At 39.5% G+C, this 26,214-nt stretch overlaps 1 protein-coding gene across 1 annotated transcript in view; it reads right to left on the bottom strand.

The window, feature by feature from the left end:
• LOC306763041 (teneurin-3) overlaps positions 1–26,214 on the bottom strand; it is a gene marked incomplete at its 3' end in the record, with an annotated part of 136,454 nt that overhangs the window by 21,979 nt on the left and 88,261 nt on the right. The window contains exons 10-17 of the mRNA XM_079249709.1: positions 25,434–25,619; positions 19,757–19,903; positions 19,041–19,257; positions 14,023–14,142; positions 10,699–10,960; positions 9,672–9,939; positions 8,528–8,671; positions 270–519 (exon numbers count right to left, since the gene is read on the bottom strand). Of these exons, the coding sequence (XP_079105835.1) occupies positions 270–519; positions 8,528–8,671; positions 9,672–9,939; positions 10,699–10,960; positions 14,023–14,142; positions 19,041–19,257; positions 19,757–19,903; positions 25,434–25,619 (1,594 nt within the window). The remainder of the gene's footprint in view (positions 1–269; positions 520–8,527; positions 8,672–9,671; positions 9,940–10,698; positions 10,961–14,022; positions 14,143–19,040; positions 19,258–19,756; positions 19,904–25,433; positions 25,620–26,214) is intronic.

The raw sequence follows: 26,214 nt of genomic DNA, 5'->3' as shown, positions 1-26,214 counted from the left end.
AGAAACTAGGCACTTCAGTGTCTTTACATTTTTGGGGTCATTTAGAGTACACTGGATTTTTTTCCTCTCTTTGTGTCTTTTAATATACAATATTTTTGATAATTTCATCTTGACTATATATGCCTAAATTCTTCTACACAAGTCCAAAGGTCAATACTTAATTTCTGAAGTTAATATAATTCATTGTAGCCTCAGAGTTAAAAACAAACTCCACAAATCAGATGCACATTCCCTTTTAAACGATCCTAACAAGGATTATTTTCTTTTACCTCAGCTCCATGATACTCGTCACGTTTCCAGAAGGGTAGATCCGGCGGATAAAGTTAAAATCTCCCACAAAGAGACTTCCATCAATGCCCCACGCCAGAGCCACTGGTGCCAATAGCTTGTTGCCCTGAGCCTGCCCGTTACAGCTGGGGCACGAGATGCTCCTGCGCCGCCCATTCCCCATCACAGTGGAAATCACCGGGGGCTGGAGGGAGATGAACTGGTTTTCCCCACTTCCTTTGTAAAGAATGCCTGAGAAACAAAATAATGGTTATTTACAGGTGTGAAAACATGACCCCTTGTTCCTTAGTGGACTGATTAAGTCTTTAATTAACCAGAGTAACCTTTTGCCTCTTTCTTTTGTGGAATTTGTATACAATTTCTGTGCCTGTGTGGCTTTTGTTTGGGAGCATTGCTTTTCTCTGCAGCCTGCATGAAAGTGTGTGGAAAGTGTTTGCAGTGAAATGGACATGTAAACAATTTTAGTTTGACGTTCTTCTCCTGCAGATTTGAGTAAGCATATAGTTTGAAATAAGACATTGATTTGTTAAAAAAAAATGTAATTCATTTTTTTTTTAAAAGTTTTTTTTTCTTATGCCATTTTTTATACACCTAATGGCTAATGCTCAAAATATTTAACAATTTTTAGAACACCAATCTCAAATGTTAAGACAATAATGCTTTTACTTTCCTTTTTTTAATTTGTGGATTCTTTATCATCCAAAACGGAAAAAGCAAGAAGTTCCGTTAAAATCCTTTTCTGTATAATATCTTAAGAAAAACTCAGATAATGACCTGATTTAAATGGGGAGTATGGGCGGCACACAGGCTGCCACTGACCATCAATTTCACTGATATATCCCAATCCAACAGAGCTATAGCACCACATCAGATTCCTGGAAGCTCTCCATAAGGAGAAAGTATATTTTATGTAAAGTTATGTTCTTTTAACTTGACAAGGCACATGTTTTCCCCAAGTCACAGAGAGGCAGTAAACATAAATACAGAGCTGTGGACATCCCCTTAATAACAGACCATATGTTTCAGTGAGGACTGAGAATGTGGTGAGTCACAACAGATTAATATTTTAACAAGGAGCAGATATAACTGGCTTTTTAGGGGAGGGTGGGGGGCAAGCATATAGGACTCTCTTCAAAGAAGGGAAAACACATCAAAGGAAAGAAGTGCATGCTGGGAGCACTTAATTATTCACATCCAGCAACTTGTGTGTGAATTCACTCTGCCGCTGTCCTAATTAGCAGATCTATGACACCACTGAATGGCCACATAATGCTGTTTCTCCCACAGCGCCGAACCGTAAGTCATTGTAACCCCGGGTATAAGTGAAATCAAGCGTGCAGACGTTGTGGCTTGTCCCCTTCTCTGATTAGCTCCTTTCATTGATTTAACTGATTGAAGGGCAAATTCAAATGGAGGCACAGCCCGGCGACACTCTTGACGGGACGATCTGACCAATCCGTCTTTTGTATCCGACAGCGTTATACATGCGCCTCTAACAAAGACAAATAGTTCCGGGGTGAGGTTTTATGTGTGACGCCTGGAAATGTGTGACCTTGGGACTTTAATTGAACTGTGATTCATTCGTCGGCTCACTGAAAGAAACACACAGTGTGATGAAAACGCTCAGCGAGCTAAAGGGTTGAAGCTGCAACCCGACAAAAAAAAACCAAACAACATAAAAAATAATAAATAGGTGGTAGAATTCACTTAGAATTCTAATCTTTGTATTAATTTCTCAACATTACATTGTATAACCAGAAGGTTTCTAATTTCTAGGATGTAATGCAGGACATGGATCAGCCATCCAGCAGTTGGATCTTGTTCAGAGTAAATAAATAAATAAAATAAAATAAAGAATGCTGAAGTCATTTTGGCAAGCCACCATGGTCTTTTCTATTTGCACTTCAATCACAGTTTACAGTACAGACAAGCCTTACCATAGGCTATTAGACAGTGTAACTGAATAGATTAAATACACTTATCAATCATCCCCTACCCCCCACCATCGCTCCTGCACTTAGTATTGACACTATACTCTTTCACTCTGATTTCCTCACACACACAATGTCTTCCGCCAGCTTAGAGTGGGTGAGCAGATTAAGGTTCAGCTTTCTTCCCTCAAGGACACTTGGGGATGACACATTACTACTGATGATTGTTGCAAGAATCAGACTAGTGATGTCTCAGCTGGAGAGCTCAACTGATGGGAATTTGGCTTCTGACTATCCAGCGCTCTCGGCTGCAGAGAGGGGACTCCGACAGAGTCTCCACTTAAAGGGCTTTGGAGTCCACAAACATGTATTCAAAGATATTTTTTCGCTTTTAACTTACTTGAGTCTGAATGTAAACTCAAAAACTGACATTTTCTCAAAGTGGGCCCCAACATTTTATTCAGACAGTTGCTATGTTTACACAGAAGTTTTTATTCCTTTTTAATTCCGAATACAAGTTAATTTTGCTTTGAACTTATGAAAAATAACCATGTAAACACTTAATTCCTAATGCAAATTTCTATTTGGTATTAAACTTAATTCCGATGTAAGTGGCTGTTTTTTTTGCATTTTAATTCCAAACTATTTAATTCCTCTGTCGCGTAAACCTTTATCCCGCTCTAAGTTCATTCCAGTCGTTCTGCACATACTCGTTACCTCGTCCTGATGACGCACATTGTTTTACCTCCCGTGTTCGGGTGTCTATCTTTCTTCTGATTCTCAGTTGCTGCAAAAAGTGAAGTAGTACACTCGTGTTGAGCTGGTACTTTAAAATTATAATAAAAATAGCGGCAAAACTGTTACTTATTATGTAGTTTTTACAAGTTGCTACTGAAAAGACTAGAAGCAGGAAGCCAACTTTGTTTTTTTCCGGCATACGTCATACTTCACGTGCACCCTCAGAATACTTCCCAACCTGCCGCTCTAAAGAGGAAATAAGTAAGGACGTGTTTCATGTAAACCTCCATTCAAAAATATTATTTTCACGTAAACTTGTAGGAGAATACATTAATTCTGAATTATTTAATTCCGAATTATTAATTCCAAACTAAAAAAAACATGATGTAAATTGCCACTTCGAATTTTGAACAGGAGAGGTCAAAGTAAGAGTATGGCAGTGGATCTGCTGTTAGGACTTTGGCTCCTAATTTAGTAAATGAATGTGTGGAGGCAGGATCTGAACCTGAATAGAAGTAGATGAAAGAAAGAACGGGGGCAGACTATCTGTAGAAGAGGAGAGGACTCCCTGAATCCGCTGTGTGCTGCACAGCAGGTTGCATTTGAGGTGCGGCGGACTACAATGGTATCCTGGCAGTAGATGATAATGACCTTAGTCTTGTTCAAATAACCATCTAGCAGAGCTTTAAAGCTAAACTGTCCATGTAAAAGACCATTCTGTGTCCATTACTGCTTAAGAAAACCTAATTTCAACATCATAATCTAATCACACATTAAAATCACACTAAAAATAGTGCCCTAATCTACCTACCTACCACCTATCTATCTATCTATCTATCTATCTATCTATCTATCTATCTATCTATCTATCTATCTATCTATCTATCTATCTATCTATCTATCTATCTATCTATCTATCTATCTATGTAGTTATCTAGCTAGCTATCTATAACTGTGTTTGTGTGTGTCTGTGTACTATACAGCGAATGAGACATAGGAGAAACAGATAGCTCGAGTCATTTTTTTCTTGAACAGAAAATAATAGAGAATATAAAAAGTAGAGGAGAAGTCATTACATGAATATTTGAATGAGGGCCAAAATGTCATCTTCACAAACTCTGGCTGCTGCCTGTATATAGAAATAATAATTCTTCACTGAGCGGCCCCAAACTGAATTGATTCCTTCCTCTGAGACATTACAGAAGGTAATAATTTGTTTGATAAAAGGCTAATTTGAATCATGTAGAGGGAAATAAAAAATTCTTTCATGTCGACATCACAGCTTCAGAGATGATTAATGGTGCAAACGCAAGGCCGAGCCTCTGTATGTGATAAAAAACTGGAGCGCCCTGAGCAATGTCACCTTGGTGACACATGGCGAGTACAGAGATTGGTAGGGGACAAATGGGAGTGTGTCTTAATTGCACCCTGTCCTTCTTTGTTCTCCTTTGCACTGTATCTTTCTTCAAGATACCACCCAAGGTCCCACTGATCCTGATTGAGGCTAAAAGCAGGCAGGAGACCTCTCAGGGCTTAAAATGCAGCGTGTGTGTGTGTGTGTGCCAGTCATACAGTACTTCTGCTCATAGATACTGTCTTGCTGAACCTTGGCTGTGTCCAATAAGTATCAGCTATGTTACCCGAGATAGAGACAAGCTGCAGATTGAGGAAAGGCATATCCACTTGTAACGAAGAAACGAGGGGCAGGGGGACACGACTACAGCACAGACACCAGCAATTTGCCTTATCTGGTTTGACAGGCTCTGGAGTGGAGGCAGAGTGAGGGAGAGGGCTTTTGCTCGGGTCTTACGCCACAAACGATGAGAGAAAAAGTCCTCAGATGTTCCAAGTGGTGCGAAAATGAAGCAGGAATGACAACAAAGTGCGATAGCAAATGTTTGGAGATAAACTGCTGTGCAGCTGCATAGGACCTCCGCCTGCTAACATGTCGGGCGAGGACATTAGTCAAGGTTTACAGCATTAAAGAATCAATACTGGAGCAGCAACGAAGGCAAACAGTGATATTTGGATTCATCTTCTTGCCGACTGAGGATATCGAACCGCATTCCTCGCCCAAAAAACCCACATGCGTCATAAATCTCAAATGTCAAAAAGTGGCTGAATGTGAGTCTGAATAGTTCAGTTTGGATGTTAAAAAAATGCAAGCGGATAAAACCGGGTGCCTACGTTTTAACTTCTGGGACAAATGTGCAATTTAATGTATGAGGGGAAAAGTCGATATCATCACAAATCAGAGTCTGATCCTTTGTGATTCTCATGTTGCCTCACAGATAGGCTGTGGCATGCTAAAGTTGAAGATACAAACATTCAGTTTTACTGAGCTCACTGTTTTTGCCTAAAGTAAACAGGACTGTGGCATCAAACTCTTTTGGCAAACATATTAAGCTTCTGTCTGCAGGATAACGCACAAAACCACAGTTTGCTCCTGTTTTTCTTTATTTTTTTTTGCCAGACTTTGTTGTGTATTTTTTTGTAACAGGACAAGTGTGAAGAAAAAACAGTAGCCTTGGGGAAGCTGCAGCATTTACTGCATTAGAATAAAAAAAAACAAAAAAAACCTCTACACCATCTGGTTCTTGTTTTATTTCTGTCATCACTGTTTTCATGTACAATAAGTCTGAGCCGGGTGATTTTTAATGCACAACGGCATTTGGGTTTCTGATAAATTCAGACACAGTACAGCTCAATCTAATAAAGGATGCAGCATAAATTAGCATATCACACATGCTGCACCTATCTGTATATCACAAATGCATCTCACAACAACTCCAACTGTGATGCTGCCACGGTGAAGGCTTTGGAGATGGCTGTGCTTTGCTTTGAGACAGGTGGGATGAAACACAAATGGCAAACAAGCTAGAGGCATATTTTCCATGTTCTTTTGCTTACTTCACAAACTTCAGGTTCTGAATGGCATGACAGATGGGGTTTGGCAATGAGCTCCTACGCCTGTTCTATTTAATGTTCAACAAAGATGCAGGACAAAGTAGCATGGTTTGAACAAAGTGAAAAAAAACAGATTCTCTGACATGTTTTCCGCAACCGTAACTGATAAAAAAGACAGTTTGTGCAATATCTGAGATGTTATACTTGCAGAACACATGAGTGATATTGCTGTGAGAATTGTGCGATAAATAGCAGAGCCCCTGCCAATTGTGGGTGTGCACGCAAGCTGCTATAAAAGATTATTCATAACATAGGCAAGAACAGAGTTCAAGCTACACATTCCTCCACACACACTGCTCCTCTGGTAGCCAAAATATCTCCTAACAAAAATAACCTCAGTGGTTTTCTTAAACTTTGACAGACTGGACCAAAACGAGACAAAAAAGGAGCTGATTTATAGTTTTGCTTCTGGCGGTTGCAGAGGTTCTGTGAGGAGACTCCCGAGCTCATTTGAACTTCTTTGTAAATGTAAGTTCACAGGAAGGTGGTGGGGATAGTCTGACATAAACACCCTCTGAACTGTGACTGGTGAGCTTATGCTTCTTCTGTTGTCTGCTAAAAGTTCATGATACGGCTAAAAAGAAAAAGAAAAGAAAGAAAATACACCATATTCACTAAATAGCAAATTTACACTGGATGTTTATTTTAAACCTTTATAGTTTAAGTTAGATGAGGAGAACTATGCCATTTGCACACTGAAATGAACACTACAACTTCAAAGTGACAGACAGCGTGTGTCACACAGCAACCAAGCCTTTATAGATCTTGAAGCATTGAGACTTTAAAGTGATTCATCCATGTAACCATCTTGTGACAACTGCATTTAACATGGACAAGTCTCAAAGTAGTGCAAATAAAGTGTTTATGCCAGTTCAAGATCAAGCATTGACATAAGCATTAATGAAAGGAAAATTTGTGTTATCTTTGCATCCTTTTTATGACTTAATCACTTTTCAGAAACTGCTTTTAAAATGGGGGTGAATCCAACTAATGCTGCTGTGTTTGCTATAAAACTGTATAATAAAAGGAGCGATGCATATTTTACATTCAATGTGACAAATGATGTTTTCGTATCGATTAATAACACTAATTGCTACATTATCCTACCTAATTAGCACATGAAGTAAATGTTCATCTCACCACAAATGGGCTAATTGACAATAAAAATATATAAATCTAAACTCTTTTGCTCATTCTCCATGTTTGATTTACATCAATAATCAATATATTGACATCTAGGTTTAACCTCTTTTTAACAAAGTACAGTTTTGGAACTGGAAGGAAATGACCACTATCTCAGACAAGTTGAACAGGTTTTGCTTCCATGTTTTATGGAGCATTGCTGCTTCTTGAAGAGAACCTTTGGGTTCATTAATGCCTGAAAACAGCATACTGCACTTCAGCTGACCTATACCTTTCCACACCAACAAACCGGATATATTCCCATCTTGAAACATAAAACTGAGGAGAAAAAAAAAAAAAAGTAAATAAAACTGTGTCCCCAGACTCTGAAGATGTAAAAATTCAGCTAAACCCAAGCAGACTGCTGCTACAGGTGTGATTTGGAGTTTTTTTTCTTGCAGTTGTGCTTCATTGGAACACACTGTGGTGGGAGCAAGTGAAGCAGAAGACATTTCATATTAATTTCTCTGAGCTGTGTGAAGGTGATTCATGTCTGGAATATTGATATATATATATATATAAAAAATGACAAAACCAAAAAGAAAATATATGTGAATGTTAAACAAAACAAACGTGAATCACACACAACCTATTCAGTGAAGGAAAAAAAAAAAGACATTTAGTCACAAACTCCAATCTGACTAGAGGCCAACCTCGTTTATTTTCAGATGAAAGCGACACAAATTGTGTTGGACAACTGGAACAACGATTGTGCGCTGAAGAGGGTTTAATGTCAAAACAGCGGCCTGGCAAACTGACAATGCACACCAGCCTGAAGCCCTGAGGCGTACTTCTTAGAACTGCAGTCACATTACTGCCTCCACAGCAGCAACACACTGAAACCCTTAAACACTGTGCTGACTGGATTCCTCAGATTATCGAGTGTGACCTCATGGTGCTGTAACCCAGCGGTGACTCTGCTACATTTCTACTTGATTGTTTCATTATGTGCATTTCACTTCCTCATGTCCCCGCAGTAGCTCAACAAGACACACTCGTGCCCATTTATTCCACTTTCCGATTACAGAAAATCTGATTGATGAGGAGGAATTAATTGTGTTTATTGAAGTGATTCAAGAATAAAACTCAAGCCCCGTTCTTGAGAAAGGTGAGCCTTCATGGACAGCAAAAAAAAAGGCAGACTTCCTCCTAAAATAGCTGAGCGGTGTAGAATCATAGCGAGCCCTGCACCCTGGTGACTTCCTCACTGATTTATTCAGTCATTACTGTGAATGATCGGCCCTTCAAAACTCCCCTCTATTATCTGCAGATGGGATGACGAACCATATTTCATTGTGATTCAAGCGTTTATTGCAGTGATTCGGGGTAAAGACCACCTGCCTGTAACCCAAAGAGGCCACTGAAGGTGATTCTTGCAGGCACACACAAACACACGCGCTGTAAAGACGAGCATTTCTTACCGTTCTGAATGTCCAATATGTGCTGTTTGTCCAACATCCAGCCCCCCATGTTGGAGGCATCCAGTTCATAGCCTTGTAACACAGCTGTCCTCTTCTCCCAGAGCACCACATCAAGACAGGACTCGTATTCATATCCCACTGACACTGGAAGTAATGACAGCAGATACCTATGGTGAGCAAGGATGCAACCTTTTTTACTTGACACTTATAGCAGCAATGAGGCTTGTAGCTTGGAAGACATTCACCACACGTCGCATCTTTTATTTATTTATTTATTTTTTTGTGTGTGTGTGTGTTTGCCGACTCTACTTTTTCTGTAACTATGTAATTCTGCCCAGCTGGGATGATTTTAGATGACCTATGGGGTTTCTGTGTCTCACCTGCACTGTTAGTATTTTATGTGCTTCCCTCTTATTTGTCAGTTTTATCTTCGGTAAATGCAAATAACCCATAACACAACAGCGACTGCAAAGTGGGGCAAATTGCTTAAACAATAAACAGCTGAGATGAAGCACATTAAAATAAATATTTTATACAGCGCGATACGCTCGCAGCCATAAGCCATGATTGGATCTTTGTGATTGTGCGGCAAAATTCATCCCTCTAAACAAAAATCCCTCAGTTCTTTTGAGATTTTCTCAGCTTTAGTAGCATGTGAGTGTAACGGCATGTAATTCTATAAAACAAGCCAATACGATCATACAGAAACATGAAGTGTAACGCGTAAGATTATGCTTTGATTATCATTAAAACATACATATGTAAAATCTTCTGTTTCAGTTTGGAATAGTTATTGTTGGGACTATTGACTCCTTGCATATCTTTTGCGGGCCGATGCCTCACAGGCAATATTTTCATTCTTGCACAGCTGCTGAAATATCACATGCAAAACAAGGAAGTCAGCAAAAAAAGGCAATGGCCTTCAAAAATGCAGCACTGGGGGATTTCAGGATTTCACACCACCTGCTATATATCTTTATTGCTCTTCGTAACAAAAGCAGTCCCTTGCTAAATAATCCCCAATTTAGAAATAAGTAAACTCAGTCTCTAAAAGTTCAGCCAAGGTTCAGTGCCTGAAGGCATCTGACTGCGGACCTGTGCTTGCACAACATCATCAGTGGGAAGCTTCACAGCAGGAACTCACCCACAGCCTCTGCCAGGCCAAAGACCTTCTGATTGTAGGCGTCTGTTTTATCCCAGATGAAGGTGTAGGAGAGGTCGGGGAAGGCGGGGAAAGACTTCTGAAACTGACGGCCCATAACGGCAACCATCAGGTGCACCTTCATCAGGCCAAAGGGGAGACGCTCCTGGGTCAGGAGCACCTTGAGGATGGGCTTGTAGCCAGCTGCCCTGGAGCTCAGGTAGACCAGGTTGAGGTCACTGCCTGGTATGGCCACTTGCTCATGAAGTACCTATGAATTTAATTAACAGTCAGACTGGAGCCAAAACCACAGTGTGAAGTTGAGACATTAAAAAAGAAAAAAAAAAACTGCTAAAAAGAGCAATGGGAGCAGGTATTTAACTTAGAGAATGACTCTAATTACAGCGTGTAAAGTTCCTGAGAGCTGCATGTGCAAACCAATCGTATCCCACAGGCAGCAAATGAATGCTTTGTCATTAGAAAAAATAAATAAATACAACGAAACTAATAACTGACAAGTCTTGTGGTCTTTCCTAAGGAGCCTCAGTTCCCGCCTGAAGCTGCTATCATTTGGAAACAGAACAAATGTAGCCAAACTGTTTTGCTCTGACCAGTTTTTAAACCACAGAGGCTGCAGACTTACTTCTTTTAGTTCGGGGATTTCAACTCATTTGATAAAAGTGGCTGCAAACCAAATCACGAGGCATGTAACCTCCACACAATGTGCCCTGAAAATGTTTTTATCAGTGTTGCTATGAGACAATTTATGGCTTAGTGTTCGGGGAGATGCCTTAATTCAATAAAAGCCCAGAGGTGGGCTGAAAGGCCAATTTGACTCTGTTTAGAATAATCAGGAAAAGCCGTGGTAAAATGAAGATAACATAATCGTTTTCAACCCTGCTGTTGGGTTTAAACACGTGTCAAATAATCACACCTATTCCACACAATCAGATAAGAGCTGAGTTTTGGAATTGGTTTTAAAAAATAAAAAAAACTGTAATGCAAAACATCTGGGTGGCTTCCACCTCACCTGGGTTTCAGGGATGATGGGACTGTCCTCTGGGGAGGTCTTGTACAGAGTGGACAGGGGCGTGGCCAGGATGAGGGGGTTGGGCCGGGTCAGGCCTGTCAGGTAGCAGCTGGGGATGTCATTCTCTTCCCGTTTCATCACCACAGTGTCCATCACATGGAAGATGTTCCAGGGCAACCACACGGTGCGATACAACGTGGGGAATGGAGCACGCTCGTAACTCAGTGTCAAAGAGGCACCGCCATTAACCAGGAGGTCAAACCTTTACACGATAAACATATATCGTCAAAAAAGAATAATGATACTGTTTAAAGTATCAGCATGATGCTGCATTACAGGTTCATGCAATTTGGCAAAGTAATTGAGGAAATGATCTTTTGGAATAATAATCTAACAAATTGCACCATGGAAAACACCTTAGGGTAATATAGTTAAAATATTAAAGGAAAATTATAAGGAGTCATAATTAGACACAAATCTGTTTACAGATGTCAAGACTTGTCCTGCGAGCTTTGAGGTTTGGGGAGATGTTGGATGATCAAAAAATTTATTAAAATGAATTCAAGTGAAAGGTTTTGAGATTTAATGACTCACTGAGAGCTGAAAATGTGACTCTGACTACACTCTGCTTTCTAAGAGATAGAAGTTTAAAGATGAGAAACATGTTTGATAATATCACACTGTAAAATCTGAAGGTGTCAGATAAAACGTGCCGGTGTAGACGACAGAATATTTCCCACTGAAATGAAACGGGATGGAAATATAAATGGCTGCATTCTATTTCTGCTGGTTTGTTGTACAAAATTCACAAAAGCAAAATTCCTCTAAGTGGAATGCAGCCCCCGTTTATACACCCGCACTTGTCCCATTTCACCAGGACAGACTACTGTAGCTCCACCGACTCACTGAACCGAAGTTGATTTGATGCAGAAGTTGTTGCCTTGGAGTTGGCTTTTTCTTCATTTCATTTTATTTTATTTATTTTCTACTAGGATACATGTATTACAATATTGTATAGTTTATTTTATTTTATTTTCTACTAGGATACATGTATTACAATATTGTATAGTTTAGTTTATTTTATTTTCTACTAGGATACATGTATTACAATATTGTATAGTTTAGTTTAGTTTATTTTCTACTAGGATACATGTATTACAATATTGTATAGTTTATTTTATTTTATTTTCTACTAGGATACATGTATTACAATATTGTGTAGTAGATTTTGATTACCCCATTTATCCAACTTTGGGATCTGGTTTAAAAACTTTGTTTTCAGGCTCCAAAAGAACCAATTTTATGTGAACAAAATGTTCTGACGATTTAAAAAAAAAGAAAAAAAGCAGACATGCTTTGAATGGTTAAATCCTCAGGGACCTCCTGTGCCTTTTGGGGGACCCTCCTGGGGGGTTCTGGACCGCAGGTGGGACACGGCTGCTCTAGTACATGCAGAGATGGGTCTAACGCAGGGCTGATTATCCACTCAGGATTAATAAAGTTAATATCATTATAAATATTATTATTATTCCTTCCCTGCACTGAGTTTATGAATAAGTATGGTCACTCTTCAGACTGATGTGTCCCGGGGAGTACATTTATACCTGGACTATGAAGGACCACTACTCAGGAACACAGTGGCCTCGGCTGCTGCACATAACGACTCAGGATTTCATTTTCCCTGACCATGTCTACGCTGTTGCACTTTACTACAGTCATTACGTTATCACCGCATTTCAATTGCCATCACATTTTGTTCTGTCCTCATGTCTGAATTCACACCAATGCCATTTTTTGTACATTGTATATTCTGCTTCAGTGCATTCCCTTTTTAAAATATATGTCTTTTTAACTGATAGAAATATAAATATTTACTATATGCTTTATTCCATCCCCTTAATCTTTTACCTTGATCTTATATCTTTTTTTTTTCATCTTTCCTCTTTTGACAAGAGAGAAGAAAAACAATATTTTGTATGTTTCATATTGCAAGTTGACAATAAAAGTCTTTTGGATGTTGAATCTAAAGCAGGAAAAAACTTCGCCTCCATATACCATTATCATTCTCTGAATCTAATTTATGACTTTGTTCAACGAGGCGTGGTGCTGGCAGACACTTTATGGCAGAATTTGGTTTGGAGTGGTGAGTCCTGGGAGTTTCCTCTGGTGAACTGGTTTTAATTAGTACGACATTACTCAGGGAAAAGTTACTGGTTTGGAAATGAAGGGCGAGTCTTTGAAGAGCTGCTCCATATATTCTGCAAGTTTCACTACCCAGGGGGTAAAGCATCTGTGTGGTGAAATTGCATGCATTCTCATGCACAAAGACGCACAAGCAGATCTGAATGCTTATGCACACCTCTCGTGCACACACACACACACACACACACACACACACACACAGAATGACACACATGTATGCCACCAGCCAAGCTGTGCAGCTGACCTAAAACAGCTTCCTTCTCAAGCTCTCTCCACTTTTGGGCAGTGGGGAGCTCACAGCTGCAAGAGGCCAAGCTTTGATGCTGCACCCCCCACACCCACCCCTCCCTTCTTAACACACTGAGCGGATCTGTTGGCTAACCAAGTGTGATTATCCCCTACCATTTATCACGCTCCTTGTCAGAAGAGTTACAGGGCGGAATATCTGAAGAAATCAGCTAATCCTCAGCAATATATGGGAACCCAAGAATTGTGATTCATCACAACAGCTGTGCAATTCTCTGCCACTCAAAAAGTCTTTTTTTTATTCCACACTGGCAACATATAAACACACTCTTTATCTGCTGAATTTGAACCACGACCTGGCTCACAATATCATATGACTCCCAGGAATATAAAGTCCCAGTCTGAGGTAAAGCCCCGCCTTGTAAGATTTGTGACATACGTTTGTCTTGTATGTGTTTGCACTCCCATTATTAAGGACCCATCTGTGGTAATAGCAGGAGAAGGTCAGACAGTAATCCCATGTTTTACTACTCCGCGGGCAGATTGATTCTACTCTTGCTGATTCAATGCATTTTAAACAGCTTGGTTCAAAATGGCCTCCACCACTGTGGCATTTGCATGAAGAATTGTTCCAGGGTACAATGTGCCGCTGTTTCGATTTCTTTTGAGCATTATTTGGACAACCGCCAAGACTTTTCTCCCATTGTCGGACAGCTTTTTCTCACACTTGTCCAGAGACAGCGGTACACACTTTAAAGAAATCACTTTTAAGGGCGTGGGATAAACCTCAGGATGGAGTTGTATTCATATTTGCAAACTGGTCCTGTATATCCCTACATTCAACACCTACTGATGTGTGCACAGGGAAGCACTTACATGCCGTCTTGCCGTGTGATGGTGTAGCCATACTGCGGATAGTGCAGGAAAGACACGTTGACTCCAATCAGAGGTGTCCCGTCTCCTGTAAGTACCTGACCCCGGATGACTGATGCCAGGCTGTGTAGGCAAACAAACAGAGAAAGAGCTGAGTAAACAAACAGTGCCAGTCGGCATCAACAAGCAGCCACTGCATCAGCACTGCTAACAACCGTCATGCCTTTGCCAGTGGCGGGAGCAGAGTGGTATGAGTTACTGACCATTAGGAACACACACATGTCATTGGTTGTTATTCATGAAAATGTCATCACAGAAAGCCACTTTCTGTGTCTGTTCACTGCTTTTAAAACACTATAATTCAAAAGGGCATCACCCTGTATCTGCATTACAGTATTTCTAAAACAAAAGGACACAGAGATGGGCATATATTTTCTCATACAGAAGCCTTTTTTTAAATTTTTTTTTTTTTACTCCAAGCACAGTGCTTAATGCAGCTCTTAAAAAAGACATATTATTACCTTGTTTTCTCAGTTTGACATGAAATTTTTGTGACATGGCTTCTTTAAAATAATACTGAAATGCAATACAGAAGTTCCTGTTTCTTCCATTAAATGCCCACCTCTATTAAAGTGATGTGGACTTATGACTCCACTCAGCTCCACTTTTCTTCAGGATCTGTAACTTTTGGCGTCTGTAGAGGTCTGAATCCTTCAGCAGAATGTTCAGTAAATAGTTCAGACCTCAAACCAAACTGGCAATTTAATACTTAAATCTTGCTCGTCTACAATTGGACCATGGGTATATTATAGGCTAAAGATCCCTCTTTTAGCTACTATTTCATAATGGGTTGAGATGCTCAAGTTGTACCAGTTGATTTGAACTGAACAATGCTTGCCGTTACATTCATAACCAATATATTACGTGTGATCTCTGTTGGGAAACAAACAATTTTAATTATTCACTCGTTTCAAAATGCTGAGTCTGTCAATTAAATGGTCAAACTGAATATTTAAAAATGTTTCATGGTGATGTCAATAATAAAAAGGTTGCAAAACTTGGAGTAAAAATAAATTATTTTAGGAAGCTAAAGACAAGTGTCCTGTTTGAAAAAGCTACATTTGGTCTGCACTTTAGTTTTGTCTTTCTAACCCATATATTATTGTACCTTCAAAAAAGACTTACAAATGATAAGAAAAAAAAAAACTATTGCCTCTTTAAAGGGTTAAAACAAAACATGTAGTTGTTCTTATCAGTCTAACCAATGAAGTTTTTGTTCTCTTAAGTAAAGTTAGCTTAGTGAATGAAATGTACAATGCACTCAGCAGCGAGCCTATTAAATTAGATAAATTAGTCAAATATTCAGAGAATTGTGATTACCCTGACCCAACCAAAAGCAGCATTCTCCATGAATTGTATTTTAAGTGGCAGTGACTCATTCATGATTATTCACTAGTTTTGCTTCCAGTTTCTTGTCAGTGTCATAACAAAGTTTTATGCTTGAATGCTTAATAATTTCTAAGGCAATACTTGTGATGAAGGATAATCAACAAGATGAGTGGTAGAACAAGCTCTTCAATTCTGTTACAGATATCCTCTCAACACGAGACGCTAAAAAGCTTGGTGACTGACGTGTCAAGAGGCACTTTACAGCAATTCAAAACAAAAAAAAAAAGTTTTGCTAAAGGCAAACTGTCACAAAAGAAAATAAGATAAGGGCTTGCAAAAGAGAAAGAAATACAATATATATATCTATATATATCTATATATATCTATATCTATATATATATACATATATATATATCTATATACATATATATATATATATATATCTATATACATATATATATATATATATATATATATAAACATAAACATAAAACATGTTAAGCTGTAAGGATGTTGAGGGTTGTAGTGGAGAAAAAAAAATGTGAATAACCTTTAATAAAAAAAAGTTGTAGTGATTTTTGAGGCACAAACATTCACGCCTGGCATCTGCCTCGTACAACCTGCCTCTTACTACTGGCCAAACAGTAACGCCACTTGAGCAGATAGAGCGGTTGAATGCTTCACTTCAGGACACCTATGTAGTAGTTAGTCTAGCATATGGGAGAGCATTACTCATGCCCTGTCCCCACTCAGATTTTCCCTGCTAGTAAATGTATTTGCTTCTGGTCAAAAGGCTCTCCACCTTCAGTGTCTCCTCTGCCTTCACCTGAAAAAAAAGACCCTGTATTTTCTTTGCTGTTTTTGGTTTATAAATCACAGACGCAGGAGATACTTACATGATTTAAGCCTCTGATAGCCTCTACCATTATTCAACATGACTGCAGGGCCTTCAGGTAGAACTTTTCTAACACTTATTCTCATTCCTAAATTCACAGGTATGAATTTGTTAAGTCAGTCTCTAGTGTGAAGGTAAGAGGGGAAGTCAATGCTATATTTCTCTATCAACATTTACTCATTTCCCACCTCTGAACCACAGAGTGGAATTTTAAAAGCATTTTCCTCTACATTTGTCATTGGGGGGGCAAAAAAAAATGTACCATTTTGCTACTTTATCTCCGGGTCATTACATATATAAGACAAGGATGATCAACGGCTCGAGCCTCTCCCTTATTTCCCTGCCGCTTCAACCATCTCCCATCGTTTATTTACTGGCTCAAAGAACAAGGCCACTTAAGAGCTCCCACGAAGGCTCACTCTTTCTTCGCTGTGTCTCTATTAATCTTTTGAGAGGCAGATGGATGATATAAGAACTGCTCCCCCCCTCAAACAAACCCAAAGTAACACCACCTGCTGAAACTCCAAAAATGAATCATAGAATGCACACATTCTTATCTGTTATTGTCCCACTCTGGCTGTAGAAAAACACCATCTGAAAACCCAGTGGGAGACTTATATGGGGATATGTGATACGGCTGGGGAACTATTGTGGGGGAGTAGTGTGGAAGGAGGGGGCACTATCCCACAACACATGTTTTATTCTCTGTGCTAAGCAAGGGACAAGTTTACTGCTGTGTTCTGAAACCAAACCACAATGAAATCTGCTCCCCTTCTCTTGGTTTACACAATGGTTTCTTGAACAAGGAAAAAAAAAAAAAAAAGGAGAGGAATGACCTCTAAGTATTTCCAATTCCTGTACCGTTACACTTCAGATGTTCTACGACTGGGTGCAACAGTCCCCACTGCTGTTGGAAGTCTTTGTTTTGTTTTCTTTCTTTTCATTGTTGCCGCGATTCAGACGCTTCCTTATAAAGTTAAATATGCAAAAGTTGTTGATAAATTATTCATATTATAACCAAAAAATTGAGCCTGAAAACCCATTCTCCCACCAGCCTGTACGCTGATGTACAAGTCTTTAAAAAATGACCGTATTTGTGCTGGTAATGCAAAAAGACCAAATTTAATTTTGTCAAATTTTACAGCAGGTATGTTAGAGCAACTAAAACTATATTTTTGAATATAAAACTAACTTCCAGAAGAAGATAAAAAGGCAAATGAATTTAAAAGAAAAAAAATAAGGCTAATGCCACAGCCAGACATGCAATCGACAGTAAGCTGAAGACAATGAGGATGAGGATTACCAAGAACCCGTCTGGGGGGAATTGCCTCATTCTATATTTTCACTAAATCATGCTATTTACATAAGGATTACTTTAAACTGTTGGAAAAAATATTTCCAAAGCCTTCAGCACACAGTTGGCAATCATTTCCTTCTCCATCAGTCTTAAGAAAAAGAAGGAAAGAAAGAAAAAATTAGCAATAAGTGATTCTGAACAAAACGCTGCGAGGTTTTGGTGAAAAACATAACCCTCTCCTTGGTTTGCACATTGACGTGGCACAGTAGTCTATTCATTTCGTAAGGTCTTTTTTGCCCTTTACATCAAACTTTTCAATCAATGACTTTGCCTTGGATAAACACCCTGAAACTTAAATTCTTGCAACAACATGAATGAAACTGTGTAGGCGTATAACAAGTTGTTACAAAGACTAAAAAGACTGAAAAGGCAGATATAAAAAGTGAAAAAAAAAGAAAGATACATGTTTCTATTGCTGTTTAAATGTCTTTGAAGATTATTAAAACTCTCATTTGTTTTGAGTGTGGTAATTAGCACTAAAAACTAAAGACAAGCTGACAGAAATGTTGTTTAGTTTTAGGTCATTTGCAAGCAAGAGCAACATGATAATCAAATAACTTGAGGTGAAAATGTCTGCTGTAAGTCTGAGTGACCAGATCAACAGAACGTCCACAAAGTCATGTCAGACAGAGAGTGATGATAACATAACATAGAGCACTTTACAACTTGCAGCAAAAAATAGAACAACACCTTTATGAGCTGTAAACCAAAGAATAAGCTTCATATCAAAGTGAAAAATGTGTCAGGTTATATATCGTTTCGTAGCACAGAAATGTGGACTTTTAATACATTTTTCATGCCGGGATAAGTTAGAATATGAAGTTACTCCCGTTTGATGTTCTTTTGTTGGAAGAGCAGTTTCAAGCTAGTAAGGATCCAAGTTAATATAATAGACATCTCCATTTAAGTGTTCCAGCCTCAGATGTACAAATGCCCCGCGAGATGTATCGGCTGATACAAAATATGAATACATATCTCTAATAAAAGATACATGCTGCATACATGTGCAGTAAAACTGTTCTCGATTTCCCTTTCCCATTTAGAAAATTAAACCCTCTTGTTGTATTGGTGTAAGCAAGCCAATGCCCATGTTTTTACAGCCTCAAGGCCTGTTTTTTTTTTCTTTTTTTGTTTTGTTTTTTATACAAGCTCACTTCAGAGCTGCTTGTCACTTGGATAAATAAATAAATACCTGTGCAGCCAAACTGTTGCAAACACATTGTCACTTTGACTCCGAAGACAAACAGAAGCGAGGCTCTTGGACACTTTCAAAGTGGCGGCACAAACACAGGTGCCTCCCTCGGTGGGTAACGAGACATGACAAACAGCTCACACAGCCAAACAATTAAGAAGCTGTCAGTAATGCATGAAGCCACTTACCTGCCGTTGAACGGGTTATCCCCCGGGATCACGTGACTGCCGCTGGGTCCGATCAGAAAACTGACGCGGTCGTAAAAGCTCCTGGATGAAGGCTGGTGGGCTGCACTCTGGCCTTGGCCAGCAACTGCGGAGGGGTCAGTTGAACCACGACAGTAAGTTTGACCCTGGCAGGCCATTTGAGAGCAGCAGTCTGGGTCCATGCAGTCGACAAGCCCATCTGGTTAACAGGAAGGAGACAGGCAAGACAGGGAGGAGAAGCTTTGTTGACCTGTTTGCTTTGGGGTTTGACAATGAAATCATGGGGACCTCCATTACTGTGTAGCACAGATGACTTCTAGCTTCAACCTAAGTTCATTAAAGCAAGTGGAAAGACCTTGGACTGACATGCAGTAAATATTTCAGACTACTTCATGTGATCCTCAAAAGTTCTGGGCTTGTTGACCGGGCGATGGAGCAGTTCGTTAGAAGTCTTCATTTATAATCCCGACTTCTCTTTCTAATTGATCTTCTGTATATTTTAAGGCATGCTGTTTAACAACATGATCTGTTGCTACATGCTGATGTGAAATGCACTTATTTAGTTTCTTAGCAGTTGTCACAGAGAAACCCATCAAAAGCAACTTCCTGTCTAGCGCAATAAAGATTTTCATGCACATTTTTTTTTTTTTTTTTTGCAGCCAAAAGACCACTGGTACAAGGCATTTACTTCTTCCTACCTCCCTCATTATCCTTGCCATCGGAGCAGAGCGTTTCGGTTGCGACATCACAACCGAGCCCTCTCCAACCCGACTGGCAGATGCAGTGCCAGACGTTCTGATCCAAGACGCACCTCCCATTGTTATTGCACAGCCCAGGGCAGCCGTCTGTCAACACATCATGCACGGGTTAGAAACAGCCCAACAAATAAACAGCGAGGAGATCAGGAGGAGGAGAAGGTAAGGGAGAAGACAAGAGCAAAAGAGGTGGGGGGAGGGAGATATAGAGTGGACAGGGGTCAAAGGAGGGACAAAAATGATAGAAGACAGTAGTGAGTGAACATACAATACAATAACACCTCTGACAGGACTGGGCATGAGGGGGATGTTGTGAGGGGTTACAGTCGTTTCACATGAGTTTTAGGAGCATGTGCAACTATTGTGAGAAGTGAAATGCATGGGGAAAGGGAGTGAAGCCTGCTGAGCAGTTTACTTAAAAGAGCGACATTGCAAAAGCATACGTAAATGTCATTCTTAGTGGAGTTTTATGCATTTCTTTTTTCAGGGTTTAAATCAAACTTTCAATGTGAGTTTAAATGACTTATTATGTATCCACGAATCCACAGTGCGATATTTTCTTTTTAAACTAATGCTGTCCTTGTATCGAATCCACAATATTTTGCTATGCAAATCAAAATTTCAAGGATATTCTTGTCTTCAAAGTTGCATAAATCCCATTTATGAGGCTGAGAAAGCCCTTGCTCGAGAAGTTCATTGGTTTTTGCCTGAAAATAATTAAAGCAGGAATAGCCCACTGCAGATGTTGGAAATACTCATGTGAAGTAACAGCAACATCAAAGGGTAAAGGAGGTATATATGTAAATAGGAGGGGAGAGGGAGAAAAGGAGGAAGGATCAAGAGGCTCCACATTTACAGAAAACAGTGCACTTGCTGCCAGATCGCATTCCTTCTAATGGAGGGTGAAGACAGGGAGCCGAAACATGACTAAACCACACCAGTTTGGGGCGTTTAATCTGGCAGACACAGGGAGTTACGACAGTGGTGGGGGGGGAGTGGAGTGGGGAGTGAAGAAGGGACCGTGGAGTCTGGCGTGAGGCTGGTTAAGACGGACAGGAGATGAGGGGACAAATCTGGTGGGGAGCAGGATCACAGCAGAAACATTATGATCGACTCGGACATAAAACAGGTGTATATACGCCGTGCTAGGAGAGACAGAGAGCAGGGAGGGATTGTTCGTGACAATCTCCCTTGTGAGGGTAGTGGTTCAATTTACCTTTATATCCTATCTTGACTGCTCCTATTACACAACCGAGGAAAGGGAAACATTTGGAAAAGAAAATTACTTATCTCTGTGGTGGCAGTGTGCGAAGACTGGCAAACACATTTACTTAGTGTAACTTGCAGAAAGTGGAAATGGTTTCTGGCACACAGCTGCCTGAATACGTGGGTTAAATATTAAGAAAAAAAAAAAAAAAGAAAGAAGCTTTACAGGTTGTTTTCTCGAATATTACTGTCTTCACCTTGTGTTACCTTCTGCTCTATTTCAGCCTCTCGACTGTGTATGCAAATCACAGCATTTACGATGATTGAGCTGAATAGTTAATACTAAACATGAGTGACAGGACATGACTTAGATTACTGAATGAGAGGGAAGCTGGAAACTCACACTTTTAATTATTTATTTAGCTATTTATTTTTACAAATGTTTTTTTTTTTTTTTTTTTTTTTTTACTATTTTTTACTTTTCTTTAGGCAAAGAAAGTGTCCAGACTGATAATAAAAAAAAGGAGAAAAAAAAACAAACATCTAGCATGCAATGAGAAAACAGTTTTTTTTACCTGATACTCTGGAATCCAGGGCTATACGTGTAAGCCAAGAGGGGGTTGGAAAGAGACAGAGAGGTAGGCAGACAGGCATACAGACACAGAATAGAGAAGAGAATGGATACAGGTAGGAGTTAGGCAAAGGAATGCAAATAGAAACAAGTGGAAAATATATCTGAGAAGAGAGCACAAGAGAGAGCACATTTAAAGGAGCTGCAGCAAAAAGAGGGGAAAAAAATCTGTATTTGACTAAGTTAAAAGTATAGCTGGTTAATTAAATCACTGTGTGATTAATCAGAATTTTAGATGTCTCTATTGTCAAAACCACATGTTTTTCCTACAACAATGCCTTGGATTATGAATCTGTTTGTTTCTATCGAAGCAACATAATCAATTCAGCATCTTGTGCTCGGTAAAATATTCATTGCTAACACTTTATCTGCTTTGCTTTGCCAAAACAAGAGAGGGTAACCCACTACCAATTTAAAAAAAAGAAAGAAAACACACTGTTTCTATTGATATCTGAGTGCTGTAGCACTCTTTGTTTTCAGACCATATGAGTCAGTTTCATCTGGGTGTGCATCAAAACATTTCACTGTCTGCTTGTCAGCGTGTATACAGGCTCCGGCTCATTCTAATATGAATGCATCGTCAAGCAGAATATTGTGTTTCTGTGTTTTTTGTCTTCTTTTTTTTTTTTTTTTGTCATCTCTGCTTCAGTGATTATAACAGCAGCATGCCAGTGACCTAGCAGTACACTAACACAAATCAAAAACACCTTAGCAGTAAACTGCATTGCTGAGAAAGCAATGACAAAAGTGTAAGCCTTGCATACAAAACAGGATCTAGATGGTTGCGACAAAAGATTGACCAAGGAAGTGCTCCATTCAAACTCTGACCATGTAATGTGATTAAAAGGCTCTTTGTGTGAATGGCAGTTTATTCAGGATTTGAAAGACAAACTAAGCCCCCGCTTCTTTAAGAAAAGGTAGCACACTGCCTATTCAGAGCCACTGCATCTAAACCATGGAGTTACTTTCCTGGAGCCTTGAACAGAAGCGGGGGAGGGGGGGTGGATGATGTGCGAGCGGCCCGGAGGAGGGAAAGATTAATAAGATCAGGAATGTGACCCCTCCAACAACTCCCTCACTGCAATCTCGTCTCCCCTCAGAAATGGATTTGTGCTGCAGACAGGGGATTGCTTATGAGAGAACTTGTAAATACATAATTAGGGTTCAAGAGTTTGCAGTGCCAGATAGTTTTTTTCGCAGGGAATTTGTTGTTGTCGAGAGGTTGGAAATGACACTTGGAGGGATGATGTTTGAGGCAACGTGTCAGGGTTTAACTACAGGACCTTTGACAGAAGGGAAGGTGTCAAGGAAGTTTGAGTTAAAGGTCCAAAGGAAGAGGCATCTCAGAACTCATTATCCTCATTAATGCCAGGTGAATCACTGCGATTTCACAGAAAAAATTATATTCCAAAGAGGCCAACCCGTGGCTTTTTGGCTCCCTTAATACCTGCCCTTGACTCACGAATACATAAGCATCACTTTAGCAGTGTAAAAGGTGGAATATCTAAATGCTTTATAGAAATTTCAAAGTTAGAGTGAATTTTTTGAAGGGATCATACTATTCAGGAAACTGACTGATGGTTGGACAAAAACAAGATTATGATATATAGCTGATTTCAAGGTAAAGAGACAGACTTACTGCAACTTTGAATCTGACCCAAACCCAGTTGATGGCTTTAGAAAAATCATTTTTTAATATGCACTTGTTAGCTCCTACACAGATGAAGCGTTATGTGCAGCAGCTGTAGAATAAAATACTGTTTTGAAAGAAACAGATCCTTCATCAGTGCAAGTTTACTTCTAATACCAGATAAAGTTGTTATCAAAATCATTTCCAAGCTGCGTTATTCTCTTTTTATCAGAGGAACTCTAAGATAGCCTTGAATCGCTAACTATAGGAGTCATTCAACACCAGCTACGCCCACAGCTTTCTCCAGTTCTTTATTTTATCTTCTTTGTTTGGTTCATTTTATTGTTTATTTTGTTTTTAATCAATGCAGCATGATTGTGTAGCTGGTGAAAAAGGTTTACATTCACATCCCACCATCATGTAGAACAATGTGACAGCTCAATGTTACATGCAAAAGCTTTTCCTTGTTACTGTTGTTTGGCTTTATCTCAGGTGTTAAAAGACTCTTCTTCACCTATTTGTGCATCGTCTGAGCCTAAACAATAAAAAAAAAGAAATTACATATTTGGAAAAGTGAGGCTTAGGAAATTTATTTAATCAAAGCAGACCCAGTTGATAGCTTTTTCTTTTTTTTTTTTTTTTAATCTGAGTGCATCATAAATATTTTAACAGAAAGGCTACATAAACATGAAGCCTATGTTATAGCTACAAGAAACATGATGCATTTGTGCTGTTGGTTATTTTACAGCAGTCAACACATCTGGTTTCTAGTCGTATTTACGCTTTTCTTGGTAGACAATTTAGATCATTAGGAGTTGGTTGCACCTGTGCAACAAAACTGTAAATTCAGGGGTTGCCAGCTCTGGTCCTGCAGGTTTTCCATGTATTCCTGTTCCAACACACATGACTCAAACTAATCTGTCATTGTGCAGAACTTCATTGGCTGTTGGATCCATTTAATGGCATCCAGGTGTGTTGCAACAGGGATACATTGAAAACCTGCAGGACAGCAGCCCTCGAACCTCTGGAGGGTTAATGGTTCATATCCAACTTCATCCCAGTAAACCTGTTGTTGTGACCTTGACCAAGACACATGCATACACCAGCAGGGCCTCCAGTGTCGGCACCGCTGGTGTGTATTTGTGTGTATGTTGGTGATCCTAGATGCCATTTGTGGGCTGATTGGGCAGGCATTTTCACTAAAGGCAATGAAGATCCTCATGAAAATCTGACGTCCATGCTAAAAACTAAAAACACCAAATTATTGCAGCATTTTGATTAACAGTGATGTGTCCAAAATGGAGAGCATTTTCTAAATATCATGCCAATTATTTTCACGTTTATTCTTGCCACTTTAAAATAACTATGGGGGTTTCTGAGAAAGTTTTATTTGTATTTAGAAAATCTTGGCAAGTCAAATGTTTCAGTTCCACTGGTATTTTAACCTTTTAAAACCTGAGGTCGTCTAATTAGGAGACTTGAGAACAGATGGTAGCACACTGTCAAACTGTGCTAAAATAGTAATTTAGGAGACCTTGTCTGCATGTACCCAAACCTAATTTAATCTAGGCTCCAACATCTAGAGGTGTAGAGCGACAGCTCCATCATTCCTAAGGGGTATTTATATCTATCTGTAAAGTGATTTTTTTTTTTTTTTTTTTTTGGTTGAGCCTGAAACCTTTTAATTTGTACTATCTGAAAATTTTCATTTATTCATTACCAGTAACATATACACTGGTATTTCCTCATTTTAACACATCTCTTAAGTCTTCTCTTTAACATGACTCTGAAAGTATTCAAATAATAAATAAGGAATAAACCTACATGGAGAACTGTGAAAAAAAAAATGAAAGAATAAAATAATAAAATATGACTGACAACATCCTGGCTGCAGTGTTTGGTTCAAAAAAGTTGATCTTAGGTTTATGCATGTGCTCTGCAAACGCCACTAAACAGTCCCGATGACGAGTTTGCCATAGTTGTTAAGAGTGTAGGCAGAAGTATATCAGGATCTGGTGGCTGAAACCCTCTCTGACATTCACACTTCAGCATTGCCCTTTTAAGCCTGCCAATAAATGAATTTCCTCTGTAGATGGTGCCCCTGTGTGACGCATGTGTAGGTGTGCAGAGCTGTACGTGTCACCGTGGCTCACCGATGGTGCAGTGTTCCCCCGTCCAGCCCTGATGGCAGTCACACTTGCCCTCTCGGCAGACTCCGTGGTCGATGCAGCGTGGGTGACAGTCCCTCTGCTCGCATTCTGGTCCTGTCCAGCCCTCTTCGCAGTGACACACACCACCGATGCAAGATCCATGGGGACCACAGTCCACCACACACACCTCTGTCACAAAACAGAGAGCCATTGAGATATGTAACTTCTGTTCTGTGAAAAAGAATTTTTTTTTTTCTCTCCTTCTACACTGGTGTATTTTTGTATTCTGCATAGGTGCATCTGCCAGCACAGAAAAATGCTCTGATGTTTTCTGAGAAGTGCTCGCTTCTGTGGTTAAAGTGGGCCAATAAGTTTAACTGTAAACAAGACTTGTTTTCAACACGTTTTCCTAAAAATGGGGCTGTAATAAATTTTGACTTTGTCACTGCCAAGTCTTGCATTATTTAAAGTGACTTAAAATTACTGTTATTGGGAAAAGTTTACATGGGAAACGTGTTTTTACGGCTCGTGGTATTTGAATTTTACCAGATTTGTTTTGCACCACTTCTTTATTTCTAGCTGAGTACGGAGTGCAATGCACAGTTGACACATCAAACATTAGAGCAGCGAAAATCAAAAGAAATGGAAAGCCCTAACAACTTTTATTCTGCTGCCACTTAGCCATGACACACAACGGCTAGTGATTTGCAGAAAGAAGTGCGCAACTCTTCTTCCTAAGAGGATGATATTAATCCTGATAGCGTTATTACTTTTATGGGTTCAG

Source organism: Telmatherina bonti (genome assembly GCF_933228915.1).
Source record: "Telmatherina bonti genome assembly, chromosome: 12".
In the NCBI taxonomy this organism is placed as follows: domain Eukaryota; kingdom Metazoa; phylum Chordata; class Actinopteri; order Atheriniformes; family Telmatherinidae; genus Telmatherina; species Telmatherina bonti.
Note: the sequence above shows the minus strand (reverse complement) of the source record. Positions and strands in the feature narration are given on the sequence as shown.